This window comes from Toxoplasma gondii, chromosome X (genome assembly GCF_000006565.2).
Source record: "Toxoplasma gondii ME49 chromosome X, whole genome shotgun sequence".
Classification (NCBI taxonomy): Eukaryota; Apicomplexa; class Conoidasida; order Eucoccidiorida; family Sarcocystidae; genus Toxoplasma; species Toxoplasma gondii.
This window is the reverse complement of record NC_031478.1, coordinates 3,073,916-3,097,182: the sequence shown is the minus strand read 5'-3', so window position 1 is coordinate 3,097,182 and position 23,267 is coordinate 3,073,916. Positions and strand designations below refer to the sequence as shown.

At 55.2% G+C, this 23,267-nt stretch overlaps 3 protein-coding genes across 3 annotated transcripts; 1 reads left to right on the top strand and 2 right to left on the bottom strand.

Moving 5' to 3' along the window:
- Positions 1-1,065: 1,065 nt before the first annotated feature.
- TGME49_224320 (hypothetical protein) lies at positions 1,066-10,495 on the bottom strand. The gene is made up of 2 exons (XM_002366076.2): positions 6,688-10,495; positions 1,066-6,100 (listed from the first exon to the last, which is right to left on the bottom strand). Exons 1-2 carry the CDS (start codon positions 9,950-9,952, stop codon positions 2,139-2,141), a joined length of 7,227 nt encoding a protein of 2,408 aa, XP_002366117.1. The 5' UTR covers positions 9,953-10,495; the 3' UTR covers positions 1,066-2,138.
- A 1,485-nt stretch (positions 10,496-11,980) lies between these two features.
- TGME49_224330 (proteasome activator pa28 beta subunit protein) lies at positions 11,981-16,887 on the bottom strand. Its single transcript, XM_018780046.1, has 5 exons — positions 16,416-16,887; positions 16,128-16,313; positions 15,377-15,735; positions 14,958-15,125; positions 11,981-14,479 (listed from the first exon to the last, which is right to left on the bottom strand). Exons 3-5 carry the CDS (start codon positions 15,670-15,672, stop codon positions 13,612-13,614), a joined length of 1,332 nt encoding a protein of 443 aa, XP_018635940.1. The 5' UTR covers positions 15,673-15,735; positions 16,128-16,313; positions 16,416-16,887; the 3' UTR covers positions 11,981-13,611.
- A 3,407-nt stretch (positions 16,888-20,294) lies between these two features.
- On the top strand, positions 20,295-22,769 carry TGME49_224340 (hypothetical protein). Its single transcript, XM_002366078.2, has 2 exons — positions 20,295-21,341; positions 21,934-22,769. Exons 1-2 carry the CDS (start codon positions 20,733-20,735, stop codon positions 22,123-22,125), a joined length of 801 nt encoding a protein of 266 aa, XP_002366119.1. The 5' UTR covers positions 20,295-20,732; the 3' UTR covers positions 22,126-22,769.
- Positions 22,770-23,267: the final 498 nt, after the last annotated feature.

The window sequence follows — 23,267 nt, the reverse complement described above, 5'->3', positions numbered from 1 at the left end:
GCAGCCCTCGCCCTTCCGTCTTTCACAGAGAGAAACTCTGATATCCTGAAAGAAGACATCAATCCTCTGGTCGCATTTATAGGAATATGTCTGTGATTCTATCTCTATCTCTCCTGATCTCTGCATCTTTTTCTGTATCTCTCCTGATCTCTGCGTCTTTTTCTGTGTCTATCCTGGTCTCTGATTCTATATGTATCTATCATGTTGTATGGATCTTTCTTGATCTATCACGTGGTATGAATCGATCTGTATCTACCCTGCTCTGTCAGTCTCTCTAGATCTCTTCGGCTTTCTATGACTCTGCCTACGCCTATGCTCCTGTTTTAAACTGTCCGTCACTATCGTGGCATAATGAGGGAATGCAATACCTTTGTCAGCAAGGGAAGCTTGACTCTTGGAAACTCCATAGAAACGGGAGTCGGGCGTTTAACCAGCAGGTCCACGTATTGCTGGTCACGAGTTGACCTTGACACTCCGAGAACGCGGTAGCGCTCGGATCCGCGCCTTCTATGAACAGATGAAGACGTAGGCAGCACGGCGTCTCTGCATTTTAGCTCAGAGAGTCTCCGACGGTGGAAGTGTAAACGGAGCAGGGGATCTCATATTGCGTACAAGAAGTCTGTGTTGACGTTTCCCTTCTAGCTTGAGAGTCCGCAGTCCCCACATTCTTTGAAGAAAAGGAATGTTATTTTTTGAGCTGAGAAGTTCGCGTTCAACAGGCATCCCTGAGTATCCACTTCGATTCGGAGATGGATGGAAGCCAGCCTTGTCGAGTGTGTGCCGACTGGATTCCTCAGAGTGAAGTTGAAGAGTTCTACGTTTTCTAAGAGCCACCGTTTTGTTCGACAAGTCACGAGAGACACCTGCTTGCTCAGTACGAACTCTGCAAACGGTCTAGAGGAATCGCGTTTTTCTTCGAGGGCGGCCGGCCTGACTACCGCTGGAAAGCCAACTACCAAGTGAACATCGCGATATGTGGGTGCAGCTTGTATCCTGGTGCTTCTTTCTCGCATGCACGCTAGGTTTCGAGTTCTGAACCATGTGACTCCGAGTCGTGACGCCTTTCTTCGTTTACGTAAGTCCACGACTGCTTGGTGAGTTCCTTTTTTTCTCCGTTGAGATCACTGCTTTCACTTTTGGGGCCCACAACGTTGTTTGTACAGAGCCACGATCTGCGGGTCATGCAGCGAACGCATCTCCCCGTTTACCTGCGCCCTTTCTGCTCGCAGAGCCGGCTTCTCGAACTCGCAGGTCCACAGCACAGAGTTCGAGTCGAACGCGCGTGGGGACCTGCCTTGTTCACATGTGACGTGTGATACCTGAAACCAACAGGCTGGAGGCAGGACCGAGTTCTGGCGACGCGCGACGCCTGCCACTGAATCCCCCGCAAGGCACAGTGCCGGGCTTGCCGGGGAGAAAGTTGCAGACTTGGCGTCTCCTCCACGGCAGGTTAATTACTCTCTACAACAATAGGAAAGGAAACGAAATCCAGCAACTGAGCAAAGGTCACTCGTGTGAAACGACGAAAGAGCACTCAACCGTCGACCTCTGAGTGGCTCGTGGATGAGTGGATCGGTCTCACCGAGACACACCGGCAGACAACCAGTTCGTCTGCGGATCACAACCATGACGCTGGACTCCCTAGAAGAGAACGAGGAATCATGTTTGCGAAACCACTGCTCCCTCGGCGAGGTGCAGTTGCGAAATGCGCGCCCGCGCGTGAACCGATGGGCTTCTGTATCGGAAAAAGGTAGAAACGTTTTCGCATAACTTCTTCTCGGAGTCGCTGCTCTGTGTGAGTCACCGCGCTTTTCTCCTCAGCCCACGCCCGGGGCTGTCGTTTTCGGAAGCCTGCAGCCGAGCTTTGCGTGTCGGCCTCTCGAATATGAGCCGTTCACCCTTCACTCGAGAAGCCTCGCTGGGGATTTGTGGCCCCAGTAGTAGTAGAAGAAGTAGAAGAAGTAGAAGAAGTAGGCCGCGCGTATTCACATCGAGTCCAGCCGCATCGGAGGAGCCATCAAATTCTTTTGACTGTGGGTGTGGGGTGTATGTAGAGCGGGAAACCCAGGAAAAGACTTTGAGATGGCAAACAGTCATTTTAACCACGGTCGGTGCCGCAAACAAAGATCCCTCAGCGTTCAGCGCGAGACCCAAAGTCCGTCGAGAATTCGAGCGAGGGCTGCATCTTGTTTCACCATCCGAAGCACAAACAGACGTGCTACGAATCTACGCAGTTCCACCTTCTCCATGTCCCTCCAGTTTTCTTCAGTTCGCACTCCTTCTCTCGGGTGGGAACGGCGCCACCGCAAGTCTTCGAACGTGGTCCTTTCCTCTGTGTTCTCCGGAGACTCTCTCAGTCGCTGCATCACCATCAGCCAGTCTGTAGCCCTCTGTAAAGATGCGCGAGTTCGTTCTTTGTGCAGCTCCCCGGACTCCCCAACTCTCCCTTCTCCAGAGGGCGTTCCTCCCCACGACTTCCTCTCGCCGAAACTCCAAATACACTTCTTGCGTTCACTCTCGAGTGTCGCCCAGACTACGTCACTAACCAGTTGCGAGCAAGAAAACAGCTGCTTTTCCGCTTTTTGCCCTTCCTCAGTCGAACTTCGCTTTTCGCAGGTTCCGCGTGAGGTCGCAGTCGCAGTGCCTTCTGTTTTCTTCGTCGCGGGACCGGCACAAACATGCTGTGTAGACAAGAAACTGGGAACCGCGTGGAACGCAGAACTGTGCCGGGTGTCTGGACACCTCACGGGCTGCGCAAACCCGCTGTTCGTCTCCACCGGGAGAGGCGCGCCTTCTTCACAGAAACTCGAGCAGGCGCTGAAGGCCTGAGGATACACGGCGGTCAGGAAACTCAGCTGCTCTAGCCGCCGTCGAAATCTGTGGTTAAGGCACAGGGCCTGAATCCCTGAGACGTCCTGCCCTTCCTCAGAGATGCCCGTGAAATGTCCAGCAGGACCATCTGCCTGTTCCTCGGTCTTCAGCTCTCTCGGGGGTTCGCAGAACGCTTCTCCACGTGTATGTACACCTAACTTATTGCAGATCGCGGCTCCTCGGGCGCGTGCTGCTTTCCCCGCGAACGGTTCTGAGCTCTCTTCCCAGGTTTCCTTCCTTTTCCCCTCTCCACTTCCGCGCCCTGTCCTCATCCCCAGATGTCCACTTCTGAGCCAGGGAGAGCACGCCTCCAGAGTCGCGTTTAGCGCGGTGACGGGGCTTGCCGCGAGCGCGAGACTGGGCACCTCTCGCAGCCGGGTGTACATACACTCGACCATGACGTTCTCGGCGAGTTGGAGGAACTGAAGCGTGTTTCCAAAGAGCATGTCAATCGTTTGAATCCTGTTTCTGGCCAACTGTCTGGAGTCGTCGCCACTCCGATCACTGCAAGTCGGCTCTCCGTTCTCCTCTGACGCCCCCCGCGCGCTCCACCACGCCTCCACTGCGGTGTGGAAGACGCGACGAATCTGCCTAGCAGTCCCCTGCAAGTCCGCGAAAAGGACGAGAAACTCGTCGGCTCGAGTCGCAGCTACACAGCGAGGTTTCTGCCGCAAGAGCGCTGCTCCGATGGCAGTTATTTGCTCTAGAACGTCGAGTTCCCACTCGAAACAGAGGTCAGTGGAAACTGAATCGCTTCTGCGGCGCCGCGCGCATGCAGTCGGCTCCCAGCTGCGCTGCAGCGCGGCCGAGAGGTGACTCTCGAGTCGGTTCAGCCAGAACGGGTGTCGGAGGAATCCCAAGACAATATGCAGAGTTTGGCGGACCTCCTTCGCTGTCGCCATCTGTGAGAAAGACGAGAAAAAGTGGACGAGTCTCCCCAGAATGTCACGAGCCGGTTCCCAAGCCACGCGGCAGCCAGAGGGGCCATCAGCCCTGAACACTGAACCGTCGCTGTCTACAGCCAAACGCCTGCGTTGCTCGCTGACTTGCGGGGACTTGGCGCGGGACTCCCCCGTTTCGGCTCCTTCCAACGAAGGTGTCCAGTGCGACTGAAGAGAGGCTACTGAAGGCGCCGAAATCCGCGAGAGAGAACTGGCCTCTGGAGAAGAAAAGGTTGACCTCTCTGCCTCGCGGCCCCGATCTTCCCGTTCGGCTGCGCAGGCCTCCACGACGCTTAGCGACGAACGCACCTCTGCCTCGCCTCTCCTGAGAGACGAGGCACAGGTGCGTCGACACCCGCATGGCTCAGGTCGTAACAGGTTGGAAATGTAAGGTGCAACCTCAAGAGCGAGAACCGCCGCTGCCTCTCCGACACTCTGGAACTGCCATCCTCTCGCAGTCTCCTGACCATGTGAATCTCCAGTTGTTTTCATAGACAGCACGTCTCGCGCTCCTTCAGCTTCGTCGCCTGATGGACCAGGTGTCTCCTTTCGGCTGCTCTGTCTCTCGGCAAGAGGCCAAGGGCCCCGAACCGTTTCACGAACTGCGGCCAGCACTTCAAGCGTTTCCCCGTCTGTTTCTTGGGTTGAGCTTTTAGTCCGAACGCACTGCGTGGTCGTGTCGAGCCTTCCACTTCCCTCAGATGCAGCGCGTTTTTGTTCTCTCTGAACACTCGCCGGAGGCTGCGGGCGTCCATGACGCGTCTCTGAAGCCTTCCCGAAAGAGCCCAGCGTCAAAGCAGAACTGCCCCGAGGATCGGGTGTCTCTACAGCTCTTTCTCTCCCCAAGCGCAGAGACCCCAAGTCGACGAGTTCGCCCGCAAGCGCGTTGGAAAAGCCGTGGAGAAGCGCGCCGTGTGAAGCCAGCTCTTCCAGAGAGACAGCACCCGCTGTGGCCTGCATCCGCGAACGTCTTGTCTGGAGACACGCAGACCCCAAACTCGATGCCTTTCCTGACTCCTGCATGTGCCTGCCTTGCTGCACTGGCTCTGCTGAGCTACGAGTCAGAGCCCGACAGACGCGCTGGCGAGTGACCCTCCACAGAGCCGCTTCTGTCTCCTCCAGGAGCTCCTCGAAGGTCTCATATCTCTTCTTCTCGAGAGTTTTCCACGAGTCCTCCACATGTCTCTGCGTCCCCGCAGCAGTTGTCTGTGCCTCTCCAACACACTCCGCAGCCTCGCTCGAAACCGCGCAAGACGCCGAACGCGTGGGCGCTTCTGGCGTTGGCCTGGAAGAGTCTGTCTCTCTCCCGGACGCCCCAGAGACGGCTCTCTCGATCGGGAATCTCGGAACTCTCTCCATTGCAGATGGTGCCGTTACGCTGCTCAAACCCTCCGAAGTACGAATCAATCGCCCCTGTTTGTTATCGTCTCCAGCGCGGTTCGCTCGCGTCTCCTCGTGCTCTCCTGAGACACCCTTCGCCTCGACGGACCTGCCGTCTCGCGACGGAGAACAGCGGAGAGGCGGCGGTCGAGCCGCAGACGGGGAAAGCTGGCGAGGCTGCCCAGACGCCGGCCGCAACGCGCTGTGGGCAGCGAGAGAGCGGAATTGCCGCAACGCGTTCAAATCCTTGAGCATGCCGTGGAGCGAACCGAGAGAAACGACGCCTGCGAGGGCGCACTTTCGCACTCGAGGGAGAAGCAGCGTCAACGGAATGGGCGGCGAGAGGGGAAACAGAGAAACCGTGATTCGCAGAAGAGCAGGAATCAGAGAAAACCCAACAGCCTCGCGATAGATCGCCTCGACAGGTCTCCACGGAACGACCCCTGCAACTGACCGAAGAGCCAGACGCTGAGGTGCACAGCCACTGCAGGCAGCGACGCGTCTGAGTGGGTATCGCTGAGCTCCAGACAGACAAAGCAGCGACGAAGAAGAAGACAGAGAAGACGAAAAACGCGCTGGGAACAGTCTCTCTGCCGAGGAGACACTCGGAACTGTTAACGGCGGCGGGTCCGGTGGACTCACGCGGTGGGCACTCGAGTCTCCTGTCTCGCCCCCCGGTTTCTCCACAGTCTGTCCCTCCCTGCACGGTTCGCTGGACCTGCAAGGAGATGCCGAACCGTTCAGAGAGGTTTCTGGAGCTTTTGAGGGCGAAGGCGGATGCCACTTCGCCACCGGAAAAGGCGTGGAAAGAAGAAGGTGAGGAGGAGCCGCAGACGTCGAGCTCGAGGACGAAAGGGGAGACGAGGGAGGGGGAACATGCCCCAGACGCACCAAGGCCCTCCAGACGTCTGAAGAGAAAAGACAAATCGATCATCTGACCTCTCGATGGCCATCGGAAAAACGAACCTCGATGCCGACGGGGGTCCCAAACAATGCAGTGGAAACCGTTCAGAAAAAAAGGAAACAAAACCGGAAACCAGCACTCGTACACGTCTATATCAACCGAGACAAAAATGCACATATCTCCATATATATATATATATGTATATGTATATACAACCGAGACAAAAATGCACATATCTCCAAATATATATATATATATGTATATGTATATCGTCAGATGCGTGAGTTGTGAGGACGAATCAACTCCCCTATCTGTGTGTCTATATACACTCCACCTGCAGAGCATAGATACACCCTGTTTCCCGTTCTCTGTCTGCTCGCGAGTTTGAACGAGAGCTGCACGTCAACATGCACAAGCCTGTTGGTTCGCTAAAGTGAGCCGGAGGGCTGTTTCTCCGCCACGTCTGCCCCTCCGTGAATGTGTTTGCTCTCTTTCCTCTCTCCTGTTTTTTTTCAGCTCTCCATCGACTGCAGAGCTGTCATTCCGCTAGATCCGTCTTTTTCTCTCCTCCGCAACGGCCTCGAGACTCACCTCTGAGGGCGGCTTCGCCTGCGTCATCGAGCAGCCAAAACCTGCCGAGCCTCGCGAGTCTGCGTCTCACCGCTCGCGTCGCTTCATGGACTTCTCTCTCGCCTCCCGGCCACACACTGAGGATCTCAGCAACTCGACAGAAGTCTTCCATGGAGCGCATGTGGGTCTTTTCAGTCTTCAGGAACCAGCCCACTCGGGCGAACGCGCGATGTCCAAACGCTCGGCTGTACCAGCCGAGCCGACTGGCGGTTTCGAGCGCCTCCACGGTCTCGTGGAAAGGCAGCGCGTGCAGGTGGGCGTACACCGCGCGCTGCCACAGCTCCAGGATGGGTCGGCTCTTCACGCCGAGTGCATCGAGGGCCGCGAGGATCGTGCTGAGTTGAGAAGCTGTCCAGTGCTTCGCGCTGTCTCGGCAAGTCGCGGCGGCGGTTGCAGCTCTTCTCGCTGCGACCTGACGTTCGAGCACAGCCGCCCTTCGTTTGTGTCGCTCTACATTCCAAGTGGAGAACGGAGATCGCCTTCCAGGAGGCACCTGACTCGCGAGAGTCAGGTGCAGCATGCGGCGCCAGTCTGCGCGCTTCAGACGAGGTGCGCCGCCGCGCCGGGCTGCCTGCGACGCCTTCGTTTTCCTCCCTCGCGAGAAGCCGAAGCGGCTGAGCCGCACAGACACGGCAGCGGCCGAAACCGAGGCGGAGGACTTCCCGGTTCCGCGGCCGCCACGCATGAACGCATGGGGAGCGAGAAGAAGTGCACGGGCAGTGGCGGCTGCTCCCGACCAGGGCGAGTGGACATGCTGAAGCGAAGAAGGCGAACGAGGTGTCGTTCTCGGGCGCGAAAGCGACGTCGGCGCCGAGGCGCTGCGAGGCGCCAACGCCGAGCCGCTCAGGTGTACCGGCACCTGAGCAGACGACGCGGGGGAGGGAAGAAGCGAAGTGCAGTTCGCGGCAGGCAACGCGGCCACAAACGTGGAAGTCGATGGAGACATCCGAGACAGGGGAAGCCGATGGTCCGTTTTGCCGTGTTGAGAGGCTGGTGGGGAGGAAAAGCACAGATCTCGAAAGTGATGCGCCCCGAGCGTCTCGTCAAGAGATCCAACGCTCTGCGTCGTCCTCGTCATTCGCTCTTCCGCCTCGAGCCGCGAAACACCTTGTCCCTCGCGCGCCGGCGCGACGCTGCCGGAGAAGAGACCGTCGCGACTCTCATCTCCAGCGCCTTTTCTCCCTCCCTGCAGGCCGCAACCTGGCCCGGCCCACAAGGCCGACAGCCTCCCGGAGAGCTTTCTCTCTGCGGCCGCGGGTGCTGCAGCTGGTGGGGAAGCCGCAACTTGGACGAGACGCAGCGTGGACGCGACGAGCTTCTCGTGGCGAAACTGAAGGAGACTGAAGGCGTGGAGAAGCGCCGCGAGTCTCTGCGGTACGGGGAGAAGCGCCGCTGCCTCGTCGCCCGAGCCGCGCGACGCCTTCGGACCCTCTGGGGACGCGCCGTCTCCCAAGTCAGCTAAGTGGAAGATCGCCGGGCCTCGTTGCTTCCGCTGCGCCGTGTGCCTGCCCGCTCCTCCAGCGTCGTCCGCCTCCCCTTCACCCAGCGCGCAAGCGCGCTCCTTCGTTCCTCCAGAGACGAGAGAATTCGCGTTTTTCCTCTGTCTCCTTTGGAGGCGCAGACTGTCTCTCGACCGCGCCCGAAGCCAGGCGTCGATGTGGGAAGCGAAGACGTCTCCCGCGAGCCTCAGGACCTCCGGGAGGTGCAGACGCTCTCGCGCCAGCGCAGACACGAGCAGCTGCAGGACGTAGTGGAGACGCTGAGGCGCGTCGACTGTCTGCGCAAGAAACGCGTTGAGGAGCTCCGGGAGCAGCGGACAGAGAACTCTAAACAGCCGCGAATCAGGCAAGTTCAGAACGCTCGTTGCATGCAGCACGCGCGCGGCATCGGCCAGAGAAAGGAGACGAAAGTTCGTCGCAACGTGAGCCGCCAAACGCTCGGACGCCCGGCGCACCGACGGCAGCCACTCGGTCTCCAGCGGAGAAGATGAAGAAAGACGCAAAGAAGAACCACACAGTCCGTCCCTCTGCGCCGCTCTTTCGCGTCGCTCTTTTGCCCTGGCGAACGCATGCAAAACCCAGCAGGCCTCAGCCGGACTGAAGTGCTTGCTCCGGCCGTCGCATTCCTTCACGAGCGCGGCCCAGAGCGCCGCGTGGTGGACGTACACCTGGGCGTAGGTGCAGAGTGCGGCGGCGAGTTCGAAGCTCTTCAGCTTCTTCACGTTCCCGAGGGGCAGGCGACGCGCGCGGATCTGCGAGGCGTTTTCTGGACTTCTGGGGAGGGTCACCGTGCGGTGAAATAAGATAGGCGGCGGCGAGGGGAGAGGCGCCGGAACGAGAGACGCTGAAAACTGGAAGGGATCTGCATATGTCGACCGGAGGTCTGCAGAAGTCGGAGGACGCAGGGGGAGAGCGCCAGGCTCCGGAGCATGCACCCGGTCTCGCGACAGGGCCTCTCCACGGTAAGCGGCAATTCGAGAAGAAGGCGATGATGATGTTGATGAAGAAGGCGGAAGAGAAGAAGGAACGAGAAAGGCAGAGGCTACGCTTTTAGGATCTGTGCGTAGTTTGTGGTGTTTGAACGCGTTGATAGCTCGGCGAAGCGCCCTGTAAGTGATCTGTTTCACCGCCTTGGGTCTGCGCGACGAGAATGGCCTCGTCTGCGCCAAAGACGAAGGCGGCGGCGAGAGCCGCTGCTCTCGAAGCGGGAAAGGAGACAGCCGAAGACAGTTGCGGAGCGGAAGCGGGAGACAGGCGAAGACATGTTGTGGGGTACAGGGGAAAGGAGGCGCGTGGGGAGGAGGAGAGAGGAACAGGCGGGGGCCGCGTGGAAGCGCTGAGGGAGAGACTTGGTCGAATGAAGCGATAGGCTTGCGAAGCAGCAGAGGATTCCGAGACTCGCGGCGCCTTCGCGAGTAGTAGCGAGTGGCTCGGATGCGAAAACAATGCTGTGTGGACTCGCGAGGAGGCGACGGACGCGCGAAACTCGAGAGGACTGGCTGGAACGCAGAGCGCCCGTGCTCCCCGAGAGAGCGGGGAGAGCAGGCGTCTCGTGTCTGCAAAGAAGGGTACGAATCCGAGGAAGGCGACGGTGGAGAGGCCGGGCGAAGCCGCCGGAAACGCTGCTGAGATGTCTGGCTTCGTCGGATGTGAAAACTCCGCAGCGGACCCCGAGAGAAAGGCTGGAAAATCCCTTCAAGCGGAGCTGCGCCGACGCACGGCGCCATTTCAGACTCTCCCACAGAAACGCAGAACGGATTCGTGCAGGCGGACCCTCGGCTCTCGGGTGTACATACAGCTGGGACACCAGAGCGTCGCGCCCCAGAGCTCTCCAAGAGGCGATCTCAGGTGAATGTTCTGAACTGAAGCGTCAGCAGCTGGTCGATGCGGCTTCTGAGAATTGAGAAAAAATGGCATTTACTTCTCACATCAATTGGCGTGCGTGTTTGAAACCAGAGCGCTGCGGGGTCTTTTCAGGACAAAAGAAAGAGGCTTGTTCTCAGCGCGTGTATTGCGCAACGTCCTGGATGCGGGTGAAGTCACTTCAAGAGACTGAGAAGAGTCGAGTGGCTCCCGAACTCGGAAGGTCCGCGGCAAAGACGCATGCAGAAATTCTCCGAGTGTCTCCAGGAGATGAACATCAACAAGCATCCGACCCGTCTATACCGTGGAGACACTCGCAAGGAGTTGAAGATGGCGTCGTCACGGATCCCCTAAACCCGTACCGTAAAGTTCTCAAAAGACTGAAATGAAAGAGAGAAGTAGCTGCAGAGAAGAATGGTTGAGTTACTTCCTAAAATGTACGCAGATATATACAAATATTTAAAATATATATACATCAATATACATATATATATATATATATAACCCACAAAGTAATTGAGAGAAGTCACCATATCCTGACTGCATGCGTGTAGCAGGATGGAAGGTTAGGCCAGGAAACCCCCAAATTCCTTTATTGTCATTGTTTGAGAAGAGAGAAGAACTCAACTGGCGAACGCGAGAGAAGAAAATGGGGGGCCTCCGCCGGGAGACTTTTCTCTCTTCCGCGAATCACGCGGTGGGAGTCTCTGAGACAAAACGGGGCGAACCCCGAAGGCAATGCCTGGAAGGAATGAGGACGGAGGAACGAGAGGAGTTGGAATTTACCGGATAGAAGAAATACAAGGGGATGTTCGATAAGAAAAAGAGAAATCCGCTGGCTGGCCATAAGACACATCACACGGTCGTGAATCCACGTGCATGCAATTCAACGACTCGTTCACAGGTAGAGAGGGTCGCGGACCCGCGCTGCAGACCCAACGCGCGTTTTTACAGCACGCGCGTTTCAACAAAATTTCGCTTTGGAAGTTCTTCGCCACTCGAACGATGGAAGCGCGTCCGCGCGCGAACCTCTGGCTTTTGAGAGACTCCGGGATTCCCCCGGAATGCATGCACGAGCACATTATTTCGAAAGCGTGTCATGGTCGACGACCCGTTGTTCGTTGCTGTTGTCGAGGAAAGCCACTTCGGCTGCTCCCGGCTTTTCTGGACGCCTCTCACCACAAACCCGCACACAGGAGTCTCAGCTGTCATCCCAGAGGCCTAGGCACCCGACACCGACGTTGTCTTTGCCGCAGAAAGGCGAAGAGACTGTCGGCGCGGACAGGCCGTGTCGGCCGCCTGTCAAGAAATCCGGTCTTCGCCTTAAACGAGAAACAGCGGAGAGTTGCGTCTTACATCTCTACGTTCCCTCGCAAAAGCACCGCGGGGTGCTTCTCTCTCCCGCGTCTGCCGCTTGCACGTCACTATGGGGGCTGTCAGTGGACAAGGCGGTGGTTTTCCAGTTTCTTCGAACGGGAAGGCTGCATAGACTTTGTTTTGTTCATCGCCCTTTCAGCCGGGCTCGACAGCCGGTGTCGAGCGGACTTTGCGGCCTAGAGGCCTCACTCACCCCCTCACTGTTGCTCTCGCTGGATCCACCCGTAGCAAAACAGAAAAGACAGCAGCGTGGAAACACCCGCACTGTTGCTCGTTAAATTGCACTTGACTGGATTCCCACGAGAGGCGCCAACCGCAGCGAGAGCGAACGAATGCAGTCAAGCGCGAAGGTGACATCGAGTGTGTGCTCGTTTTTCTTCACATGCGAAGAAAGGGAGAGATGTGTGTTTGGTGCGAGCGTCTCGAACGCCTCGCGCGGTTTCCGAAAGGGCTCCTGCGAACTTGCCTGGAGATCTCAGTTGTGCTGACTTTTCCCCGTTGATTGTGGGCAGGCACGATATTTCGATCTCTTGTGTTACTTGGTTCGGCACGAGAAAACTACTCAGGTGTTGCTCTTCAGTGCGATCGGTCGAAAACAGAAGACAGAAGTCGAGTGCAGCTGTGTCACTTGACAAGTCTCCTGCTTTAGGACACAGAGACGACATCCGAGCAGAGCTATCTCATGAAAGGGGTCTCTCTTCAGCTGCAGACTGAACTTTCTGAGTGTACACGGAACGCAAGAGACATCGCACAAAACACGGTTTTCGTAATCTCAGTTGTTTCTGCGAGAGAATGGCAACGCAGTGATACTTGCGCAGCGTTCCCCTCCCCCTCGGTCTTATTCCATCAGTCAAAAAGTCTTCGAAAAGCGACATTCTGGGACAGCCAATCGACCCCGTGATGTCTCGTTGGCACCCGTCCAGCCCCGGGCGATTTGTTCAGGTGCGCGCAGGCTTCAGACACTGAGAGCGAAGCCAGACGCGGGGTGTACGTACACCTTGCACTGGGCTTTTCAGGTGTCTCTCGAGCTTCGGCAGAGAGGCAGAGAAAGGTGTAGAAACGCGTTGGAAGTGTCGAAAAGAGAGTTTTCCTTCCCTACAGCTACGCGGTAAAAAGCGCGGAAAATGCAAGTCACGGACCCAGTTTCGTGGGGCACTAAAAGGCTACAGGGACCACTGGGATCCGGCTTATATTCGAGCAACATCGGCGAGAAAATGCGCTGGGAGGCAAAACGTGCACCCACTTTCCCTTTTTGCTGGCAGCAAGGAAAGTTCAGAGGCAGGAAAAGCAAGACCTGAAACCCTAAACTCGAACGCAGACACGCCTCTCGGTACACCCAAGTCTCGAAGAAAACAAGAAAGAGGAACATCACCACAAGAAAGAAAAACAATCCTTAATCGGCATTATAAAGTGCCTGACAGAGACAGAGAGGAAAGGCGAAGCATCCCTTTGCTAGTGTCGGAAGGAAGCAAGAAGACACGCAGGCAGAAAGCAAAGGCGAAATAAAAGGTGAGAGGAGGGAGTGCTCCGGCGACGAGGAAAGGACGCAAACGAAAAGCAGCGACAGAAACAAGCCAGAGCAGCATCCGAGAAGACACGACACACACACGAAATTCCTTAAAAGGCCTTAGCCGCCGTCCTTGTCGCCTTCTCTCTGAAGACACGCGGGAACGCCTCGCTTTCTGGACCTCTCGCGCCACACCCAATCGCGAAATGCATGTTTTGGAATTTTATTTTTCCCCGGCACTCTGCTCCATGAGTGTACACCTTCGATTCACCACAAATGACTGCATGCAGCCGAACCGCTTTTCCACAACTCCTCCTGCTTGCATCGTCTGGAAAGCACGAGAAATCTGTGTTACACGTCCGCCTCACATATAGAAAAAACTCTCTCCCAAACTCCCGTTCGCAAATCTGTCGCGCTCTCCGATCTGTCTTCCTTATTCGCCAGCTCCGTCTTGGTCTCCTGATGATCTCGTTACTACCCCCCATCCCCAACACCTCTGCAGTTCTTTCTCCTCGCGTCTCTCCTTTCCTCTCCTTCTAGTTTTCCCTCCCCCTCGCCTCCCTCTCCTCTCTGCTCTCGCCTCTCCGCTCTCGCCTCTCCGCTCTGTGCTGCGTCTTGGTCTTCACTGTCGCCCGCTGGCTAGTACATGGCTTGTTGACTGGTGCTGTGGCTGCGTCCCTTAGGTGCGATCACGTTCTGCCAGTTTTTGCAGATCAGGTCGTAGAGCATGATGTAGTTGTTCCTCAGGTCCAGGTTCGTGATTTTCAGGTGCACCCACTCTTTGCGGTCGAGCTCGACAACGGCCGTTTGGTAATCCAGAGTGTTCGGATACTTGACCAGCTTGCTGCACAGCTTGGCGCGCGCCAGGTAGTACTTCATCACGGTGTCGTACAAGTTGAACGCACTCTCCTCGACGCGGTTCAACAGGTGGATCGCTTCCTCCTGGATCGCGACTCCGAAGTTGTTGCCGTCCTCGATGCGAGGCACATGCAACTGCATAAAAATCTTCACTGCGTTCAGCAACTCGCGCATTGCCACTGCCTCCTCCTTCACAAACTGCGCCTGTTCTCCCACTCGCGCACAAATCGCTTCTTGTCTCGACTTCCATCCCTCCACAGAAGAAGGCGACGAGGAAGCCGAAGCCGAAGCAGAAGAAGCACTGGAAGAGGAAGAAGCAGAGGAAGAAGGAGAAGAAGCGGCGCATTGGTCCGTATGTCTTGTTTCTGTAGACGGATCCTCGTGGAGTTCCGGTGTCGTGCTTCCAGTTTTCTCGGCTTCCGCTTTGGGGGCCGCGTTCTGCTTCTCCGAGGTGCGGTCTCCGCCAAACACAGCTTTCACTTTTTCCTCCAACATCTTCTTCAAACGACCAGACTCGGCGGCTGAGAGAGAGACGACGGGTTCCACTGAGAATCTCCAAGGGAAGGATGCCTGCGGAGAATGCGACGAGGCGTCGCATGCAGAGGTCTCACTCCCGTCTGTTCGTTCAACCGTAAACGTCGCGAGCTCCCTGAACAAAAGAAGAAAAGCACAGGCACGAAAGCGTTTTTCACGCGACGCCCTGATCGAGTTGAAACACCTCGAAAGAGGATCGTGTCTGAAATGAACTCAGCGGAAGATAACCACAGGTATCCTTTTCTTCGCAAATTGCCTCTGGTGCAATCCCCCCCGAGTTAGGGTGTTTAAACGGGTGACTCAACACCTTCGTCCACGCATGCAGACAAATGCGCAGACTGACATGTTTTCTTATTGAGGAAATAAAACTGGAGTCGCGAAAGTCGGGTGTACATCCACCACAGCACGAAGAGCCAGTGGCGGCTGACGGCGAGGTGGCGAGGAAAGATTGTCTCTTCGCTGCAATCTCTCTTCTTGTGAAAATCATGAAAGACAGAGAAGCAAACGTCTAAATGGCACAAGTTCTCTTCAGGACTACTGAACCGTTTGACACCCACGGTCGAAGGACAGAGAAGAAAGCTCTTCTGTCTTACTCGGGACTGAGGAGAGGTCCGAGCGACGGAGGCGGCGGCAAGTCGTCGCAAACGAGCAGGGTGCCAGGCTCTGCGTTGACATCGACGAGTTGCAGAAACCGTGCAATTCGTCGAGGCAGATCGTCGGTGAGAATCTTCAGCGCCCGGCGCGTGACGTCATTGCGGTACCTGAAGAAAGCAGAACTCACTCGGGAACAAAGACGTTCTCGTTCCCCGCCGCGACTGCTGGACGCACGGCTCGCACAACAGGCTGCACCCAAGACGCAGAGACACAAGTTGAAGACGAGGCGAGAGAGGGGTCGTGCGAGCTCGCCGCAGAGCGCGTTAACGGACGAAAGCGAAGGAAAACGCAGCACCCTAACATTATGCGCGCGCCGGTCACTTTCGATTTAGACGAGAAGAGAGCTCCGCTGCCTTACTGTTCGTAGTCTTCCTTCACCTTCTCCTCCGACGGCTCAAGCTTGGCCAGTTTTCCACTCTGCATTAAACGGACGGCTTCGGCGATCCCTCTGTCGCTTCCGGTGGTCTTCGCAGAAGATGCTCTCGCCCTCTTCTTGCTTCCTCCAGCAGGCGGAGCGGCGGCGAGAGAAGGCGAGAAGGAAGAAAAAGAAGAACAAGAACTTGGCGCAGGCCCTGTGCCCGCAGCAGAGCCTGCGGAAGCCTCTGAAGCCTCTAGGCGCCGCATGCCGCCAGCCGCAGACTCCTCGCTCTTCATGGCGAACGACCGCGACGAGGGAGAAGACGAGAGGCGGGGGAGGCGGCGGACCAGTGACGCGTTCTGAAAGCAATTCGCAGGGAAGAGTGTGTCTCGTAAACCTGAAAAACAGGGAGGAAGAGGCACACTCAGCTCAGGAAAAGGCGAAAGGGAGAACTCCAGAGGCAAGGGAACTCGCAGGGATAGGCGTTTCCTCGGTTTTCATGGAATTCCAGTGAGCTGAGAGAGGGCAACGAGGCGGCAGAAACGGACCCTTTCCATTGGGACAGAAACAGTGGAAAAGCCGGTTCCGTTAGTGGGAAGAAAAACAAGAGTCTTCGCGAGGTCGCAGGGGTGTGAATCAGAAATCGGCGTCTGGGAATGGGGGGCTTTGCAGTGAACAAATGAGAACGTGAAGCGAAAATCGGCACCGAACACGAAAGCGACACGCGAGGTCCCCCTGCAAGAGACCCTACTTTTCCGGTGTCGGTCTTTCAAAGGCGTTTTTTTCTTTGAGATTCCAAAGAACTCTCCTAAGTCGGTGTCGCCGGTGAAGAGCACCCGGACGCCCGCGGTTCTTCTCCAGTTCGAGCCGTTTCCCTCTCTGTCGGCGAACTTTGTCTACGCAGGAAGGCAACTCCGGAAACGAGAAGCTGTTGCAGCTGAGAAAACGAACAGAAAGGAGAAAACTCCCCGCGAGCGACAGATCGTGGGGCGGTGACGCCGGGCTGTACGTACAGCACACGGTCACATGCAGAACTCGCCTTCGTCCGCAGGCGGTCCTCTGAGCCAGCGGCGACCGGTGAGAGGAATTTTCCAGACGGCACAGCGAAGAGGGACGTTACGACGGAAAAGCGGAATTTTGGGACGAGAAACGCGTGGAAAACAGCCGTTCCGGAGTGAGAGGCGGCAGTCACTCCCGCGAACGTCGATTGAAGCCGGGGATCCAGGCGCAAGAACCTTGGCAGTTCCAAAGACAGAGAGTCTTCCCTGAGCTCTCGCCTCACTGCTTGAGCGGCGCCGTTCAGCAGAAAGCCCTGGAAAACGGCAAAGACAAGAAAGGGCGCGGAAATCCGCAGAAACTCGAGCGCAGAACCGAACTTGAGTGAAACGACGTGCTCGACCAAGCAGAGCGGAGCGTATGTACACCCGACACGGCAAACGATTTTTCCCCGCCACGTCGCGAGCAAATCACAGCCAGTCGACGGAAGAGAAGGAGTTCTGGAGACGGCAAAGCAAGAAAGAAAGGCTTTGCAATCTACGAAGGGCCAGGAACAGCGGGATCCTCATTTTCTCAGGGCACGAGGCTGTTCGCAGCATGCCAGCCCCCCAAGAAATAATGCTGTACCTCCGAATATACGCCGAGGGAAGGGGTTTTCCTTAAAAACGCGTCAGGAGTGCCCTTCTTTGCGCTTCACTTGGTTTCTCGGACTCCTCGCGATAGTACCGTTCCACACGCACCTTCTGCCCGCTGTTCGCATCATTCCGGAACTCTAAACCCTGTACTCGACAGAGATGGCCGGTCGCTGTCGTGTCAGTTGTGTCTCCGCAGGCGTGTCACATCGTAGAGAGAGGCTTTTGACTTTCTTTTCCCGTCAAAGCACATTGCTTCTTGATCCAATGCTTTTCTGAGAGAAGGCCTCTCTGTCGGGTATTACAAGAGCTTGTCGTCACCGGCGTTCAGGAGTCATGACTGTGTCAGTAGACATGGGCACTGTACATGATCCAAGATACAGATCTCTGGAATGTCACTTTTATCTGACTGCAGCTATGAGACTAAAGACACAGTCAAATTCGTTATGTTCGTTCTAATAAGGAAACTGAGTCGGACTCCAGTGTGAGATACAGCGAACCAAGTCGTATAGGTTGGCCATGATAATGCCGAAGCGACAAAGTACTTTCTGCTAGGTACCTTCCAAGACAAGGAAATCAAAATTCGATCTCCGTTGAAACGGCCGGACAAGCAGTCGAATCCCCATCGCCGTTGTGGAGCTGCTCGGATGTACTTGCTGGGGTCGTGTCCATTTTTTATTCGGGTGGGCTTTGACTCAGTATGGACTCCGTCAACCCTGAGTGTTTCAGCAATCATCTGAACACAGAGAACTCAACAAAGGTGATGCTGTATGTAGCTCTGTCACGGCAAAGGCCCCGACAAAGAAAACATCAGGGAACGCGAAAGCAAGCTTAGAGTTGAAGCAAGGTGCATCACGCAAGAACACAAGAGGAGCTGAAGACAAGCGTGTGATAGACAGCCAGCCGCTAGAAGAGAGACGCCGTCGCACAGACTCCCACGATCTCCTGGAACAGAACTGATGGTAAAGTCCCATTGTCAGATACACACCAAGGAGGAGATTTAGCAGCGTTTTTGGCAGGACAAACAGCCACACAGAGGCTGAAATGCGGCTCTAACCCCTAGCACCCGGTTTCAATCAAGCAGAACATAGCTAGGGTGATAACGCTTGTCGCTGGAATGTATCCCCATGTTCACTGTGTCTCCGGCGTGCTTACCCTGTTCGTGGGGCCTGTTAACCTTGTGGAGCCCTTGTTTCTCTCATCTGGAAAAACTACGGACACCCCTCAGTTCTGCCTGCTCCTCTCCCTCGTGGTGTGTCTTCGTCGCTCGTCACTCTTAAAACAGCTGAAAGTGTGGGCCTTCACCATCCTTCGGTACTCAGGTTATTTCACATCGCGCATGTTCTAGGCGTAATATATGCTCTGCTGCCATCCCTCGTGTTGACACGAGCGAGAGGAAACGACTACAAGAGGATGCTAGTATGATCAGGACCATCGTGGTTGAAGTTTTCGTCTCTGAGACAGGATTGTGTACAAGCTTTTTCTGCGGAGTATATTGTATGCTCCCAACTGGATACCTGGTTTAGATCTTGAAGTCTTCTGACTACCGGAGCAAAGTTGTCCTGCGCTTCCCGTGACCGTCACGTCAAGTGCATCAAGTAGAATATCCACTGTATCTTGAAAAATCAACATGTGCGTACAAGCTTCTTTCTGGATTTCACACTGCAATGATTCCAGAGAATCTGTCAAGCCACTGGGAATCCGGTTTGCCTTCAGAATACAGGTCCTGTTAGGGAGTTCCTGAGGTGGAGTAGACTGTGGGGATTGTGCCTTCAACTCTGCAAGAAATGCCGAAAACTTTCTGAATGCTCAACTCGCTTCTTCGCGTCAGCATTCCTACATACATGAACATGCAGAGGCTAATGCGCTTCACTTGCCCTCGCAAGTGTCTCTTTCAAATCAGTCGCCCTTCTCGGTTGAAGAGTACTTCTGAGAACCGGGAAAAAGGTGCTCTGAGTGTTGACTGCAGTGACAGCACGTAATGATCGATGGTTTTGAGGATTTTCGCTCGGAAGCATTGTTTCCGTTCCCCGCCCAACAGCCACCGCTCGGGGACGAGACGCTTCTGAAGTGGACTCCAAGTCCAACACAGCGATTCCAGAGGCACATCAGCTGTCACTCGGTCGCTTTTTCGACAAGGAGGAACAGCTAGCGTTGTTACACTTGGTGAGATATTGGAAAGCGGATTTCGTCTATTTGTCGCCATTCAGCAACTCTTTTCCGAACAACTCGCGCTGGCTCTTCCGTGGGTATTCGCAGCTTCAGCAGCCTCGCGCGCAGCTGTCGCGACACGGGGGAAGTCCCTGCAAACTTGATCGAAGGATTTCACTGTGCCATTCCTTTGCTTGCCACGATTGAAGAATCCACAGAGAACACCTACAATAACGTGACTGAAATGCACACCAGTGAGAAGACACAGGCCTTAACCAAAACCATCGCCACCTGCAGTGGCCATAAAGACAACGCTGTGTTCGTTATTTCGCGACAGTTCTGTTGTTTTCCAGCGTCTGCGTATGCTTGAGAAGCGTCTTGCGCATTTGCGAGTGTCTTCTCCTAACTCAGTCCAACCGGAAGCTTTGTCCCCACCGTCGAATCCGGAGAGGAAATAGCTGAAGACGAAGTTCCTCAGAATACGGTGTACGTACACCTCGAATCAAGAAAACGACGGCTCTTCAGCCCCACTGTCCCCTTCGCTTCTCCCTCCTTATCAGTTTTTACTCATTCTTATGTGACCAAGCAGTTCCTCTCTTCGCTTCATTTTGTCAGACGAGGGTCTGAGTCAAGTGTTTCGCTTTTCTTCCCCCTTGTTCTTCCTGTATGAGAAGACACTGCCTATCCTCACTTCTGCCACAACGCAGGAAAAGGAAGGCGAAACCTTTTCTCCTTCACTGTCTTCAACTGTCCCTGAGTGTCCCGAACTGTCACCAACTGTCTTCGAGTGCCTCCAGATCTTTCCTTTTCGGAGTCTATGTATCCTAGCCTCCTTCGTTCTGCGTTTTCCTTCCTTTCGTTTCACTGGGCTCTTTCCGAGCCGTTTTGTGTCGAATAATCCAGGTTTGTGTGTCTTGTTTTCCTGGCGTGGTGAGATCATCGAGCTCTAGTACATGTGATCTTCATCAACAGGACGCGTTTCTGTAGAAACACACTTCCTGTGCGCCTCCAATCAACCTGGGGGGGAAGCGAGGCCTCAACTTCGATGTCTGCATTCGAAGTATAAAGCACACATAGAGAAGAGCGGGGAAGGAGCTCTGTTGCGCTTTTTTTACGAGAAAAAATCTCCAGGAATTCCTGCGCGTCTGTTGCATGGACCGCCACGCACACATCGGCCGAGCTGCTGCGTAAAGTTGTACCTCTCTCGACTCCGGAAACCTTTGTGAGAGGCGAGAGAGAGCGAGAAAACGCTTTCCTCTCGAAACATCTTTGTTCTCGGATGAATACTCTTCGTTTCCTCTGCAGGCGACTAGGGACAGAGCGAAGAATTTGCTTCGTGGACTCTTCCGCTCTGTTTCGCCTGGTGTACATACACTGGAGAAGAGCGCCTACCAAACCTCGAGTTGACAAAGGCGGACTGTCTGCGAGGGCCGCGCACATTGCGGACTCTTGGCTTTTTCCCAAGCTTCGAAAAAGTTCTTCCCAAGCTTCGAAAAAGTTCAGATCACCCTTTTCTTCAAGTTTTTCCCCCGAACACTCTCTCTTCCTTCGCTTTCTGTCGAGTCACCTCCACCACAATGTTCGGGCCTCTCCAGTCTTGTCGTTCTTCCTTCACTCTCTCTCCCTCTCTCTCTCTCTTCCTTCACCGCCACGCTTCTCCACTCTCGGTCTGCGCTCTCCAATTCTCAAAAAGTATGCATTCTTCCTCCTGCCCTTCCTTCTCCGCCTCCTCCAACTCCTCCTCTGCCCTCCTCTGCTCATCCTTTTCTCCTTTCTCCAGGCTGGCGTCTTCTTCTCCCTCCTCGGTGTCTTCCTCTGTCTCTTCTTCGTCGTCTTTGCGCAGCCGGTCCTCTTGCTCTTGTTCTCCTTTCTCGGGGCGCGGCCGTTCTGGGAGTTCTCCGAACGCCGTCTCTGCTGCATGCGCTTCCCTTTCTCCAGCGTCTCCCTCCGTCGTCGCATCGCGTTTCTCTCTTCGCGGCATGTCCTCTGAGCCCGCAGAGAAATCCAGGAAGTCCTCCAACAGCGACACCTGGCTGGAAGTCGAGCGAGCGCGGCCGCGGGTCCCGAACGCCTTCGACGGTACTTACAGCTGGCCTGCAGGCGCTCCGAATCCTCTGGACATACACCGCGAGTCCTTTCAAGCGTTCATGCACGGAAAGACTGAACGCTTCTCCACGGAACTGAAGGTACCTTCGCCACGGAGAACTGCGAAGACTTTCCGACCTTCGAGAAATGGAGACAAAGACTTCACAAGTCTTTTTTAAACCTTCAGGAGCAGGCCGTTATCTTTGACGACATTGCGTGTTTAATTTGCGTTTCTGAAGTCGAATAAACCGGGCGTTGCCAGACTGAGAGGATACACTGCAGGCACCTCCTTTGCGGATAGTCTTTTCCCTGAATCAAGAGGCTTTTCGCTGAGGACCCGCGAAGTGGAGGGAAACGCGAAATCTCTGTTCAGCGCAGAGGAAACGAAAGAGGAGCGTCGACAGGGAGAAAGAGAGAGAGGGAAAGGAGGAGGAAGAGAAAAGAGAAGAAAAGAAAGAAAGATAAAGGAGCAGAGAAAGAAAGAGAAAGCAAACAAGGAGGGAGAGAAAAGTGTGGGCCTCTGGGATGGGTGCGTCGCTTAGATTGCTCAGCGACCTGATACTGTTACAGTCGGCTTTCCAACCTTGTTTCAGTTTCTCTTTCAGGGCGATTCGAGGGTGCCAGCATCTCCAGAGAGGCAGCGTTGTCACTGCTTTTCCTTTCTTCCTGCTCGCGGTTCCTGTCTCTCTGCAGGTCTTTCTCTACGGCTGGGGGATGCTGTTCTTCGTCGTCGGCCTGACCTACACGACCATGAAGCTGATGACTCCTGACGACTTTGAGTGGGTGGAAGCTGAACGCGAAAGAATGGAGCAGGCGAAGAGGAAGAAAGCAAACGCAGAAGCTGCTGCTCTGGCTGCAGCTCGAGGCCGAGCGGGAGAAGAGTAGACGTCGAACACTTCGACTGAGGCGAAGAAACAGAGAGGAGGAACCGATGGACCACGATTGAAAGAGATGTGTACGCAGAAAGAGAGACAAAACTGGGAGCGAATAGAAAGATGCGTTTCAACAGCTACCGATGCAGAGGAAGAGAGAGCGTCTACACAGAGAAAGGAAGACGAAGACAAGGCGCGACAGGAGAGGTGGTAGAAGAACATGAGAACAGGAGGGATTCGCGAACATGTTTGCGAGAGAAAGAAAGGCGTTTGCTCGCCAACCCACCGTTGTTGAAAGTCAAATGTCATGATAAAGGCAGAAGAATGGACTCCCAAGGACGGAAGTGGCGACGCGGCAGCAAACGGAATTTTTTTACTGAGTCGCTGTCTGCGAAAGAGACTGCAGACTTGTGCGTTCTTCGCCAGCTTCTTTCTCCCCGTCGTCTCGCTCGTTTTTTGCGTTGCTTTGGGGTGTGCCGTACGACGGATCTCACCACGTTTCTCGCCTTCACCGTCTCCCATGCACATGTGGAAGACATGTGTGGCATCTGTGCGACTCTTCCAGACGAGTGCGCTCATGTCGAGGTCACGAAGCGAACGAGAAACTTTTGCAGCAACTGAATCTCACCCCAAGCCTCTAGAGGCTCTGAAGACGCCCATTCTTCTTCGTACACAAAAGGCGACTTAATTCCCTCCATGTTCTGAAGTAACGAAGACCATCTCACTTTCGCGACTCCCGCGACACAATTGTACTTCAAAGTAAACACATATGTGCATGTATATATATATATATATGTCGTCTTGCAGATTTTTCTGGCGAACAGGTTCACTTTGTTTCGTGCGGAAAGGAATGTTTTTCTCACCGAGGCCACAGACGCGTTTCTCTCGGCACGACGCAGTGCGTGTGGTCTCGGGTCTTTCGTTTGTCGCTGTCTTTCTTCAGCGAATGCCATTGACTGTTTGCGTGAATATAAGGTCTCCGACTAGGCACACATTTTGGTGTTTCTCAGATAAAAAGTGATACACACTGGAGCCCCAGACATATCTGCACAGAAAAAGTGACGTCTGTGTGGAGCCTCACTGTGTGGTTTCGTTTTTCTAAGAAGCCTTCCTGCTCGGAGTGGCGCTGAGTGAGTCCACTTATATTTTGCGCTT

What these genes read in the sequence shown, in the direction of transcription:
- TGME49_224320 (XM_002366076.2), bottom strand. Translation starts at nt 9,952, where the DNA reads ATGGCGCCGTGCGTCGGCGCAGCTCCGCTTGAAGGGATTTTCCAGCCT. An exon ending in AGGCGAAGCCGCCCTCAGAG is followed by an intron (nt 6,101 to 6,687) that starts GTGAGTCTCGAG and finishes TTTTCTCTTCAG; the next exon opens with ACGTCTGGAGGGCCTTGGTG.
- TGME49_224330 (XM_018780046.1), bottom strand. Translation starts at nt 15,672, where the DNA reads ATGAAGAGCGAGGAGTCTGCGGCTGGCGGCATGCGGCGCCTAGAGGCT. An exon ending in GTGAAGGAAGACTACGAACA is followed by an intron (nt 15,126 to 15,376) that starts GTAAGGCAGCGG and finishes TGCTTTCTTCAG; the next exon opens with GTACCGCAATGACGTCACGC. An exon ending in GGACCTCTCCTCAGTCCCGA is followed by an intron (nt 14,480 to 14,957) that starts GTAAGACAGAAG and finishes TCTTTTGTTCAG; the next exon opens with GGAGCTCGCGACGTTTACGG.
- TGME49_224340 (XM_002366078.2), top strand. Translation starts at nt 20,733, where the DNA reads ATGTTCGGGCCTCTCCAGTCTTGTCGTTCTTCCTTCACTCTCTCTCCC. An exon ending in GCTTCTCCACGGAACTGAAG is followed by an intron (nt 21,342 to 21,933) that starts GTACCTTCGCCA and finishes GTCTCTCTGCAG; the next exon opens with GTCTTTCTCTACGGCTGGGG.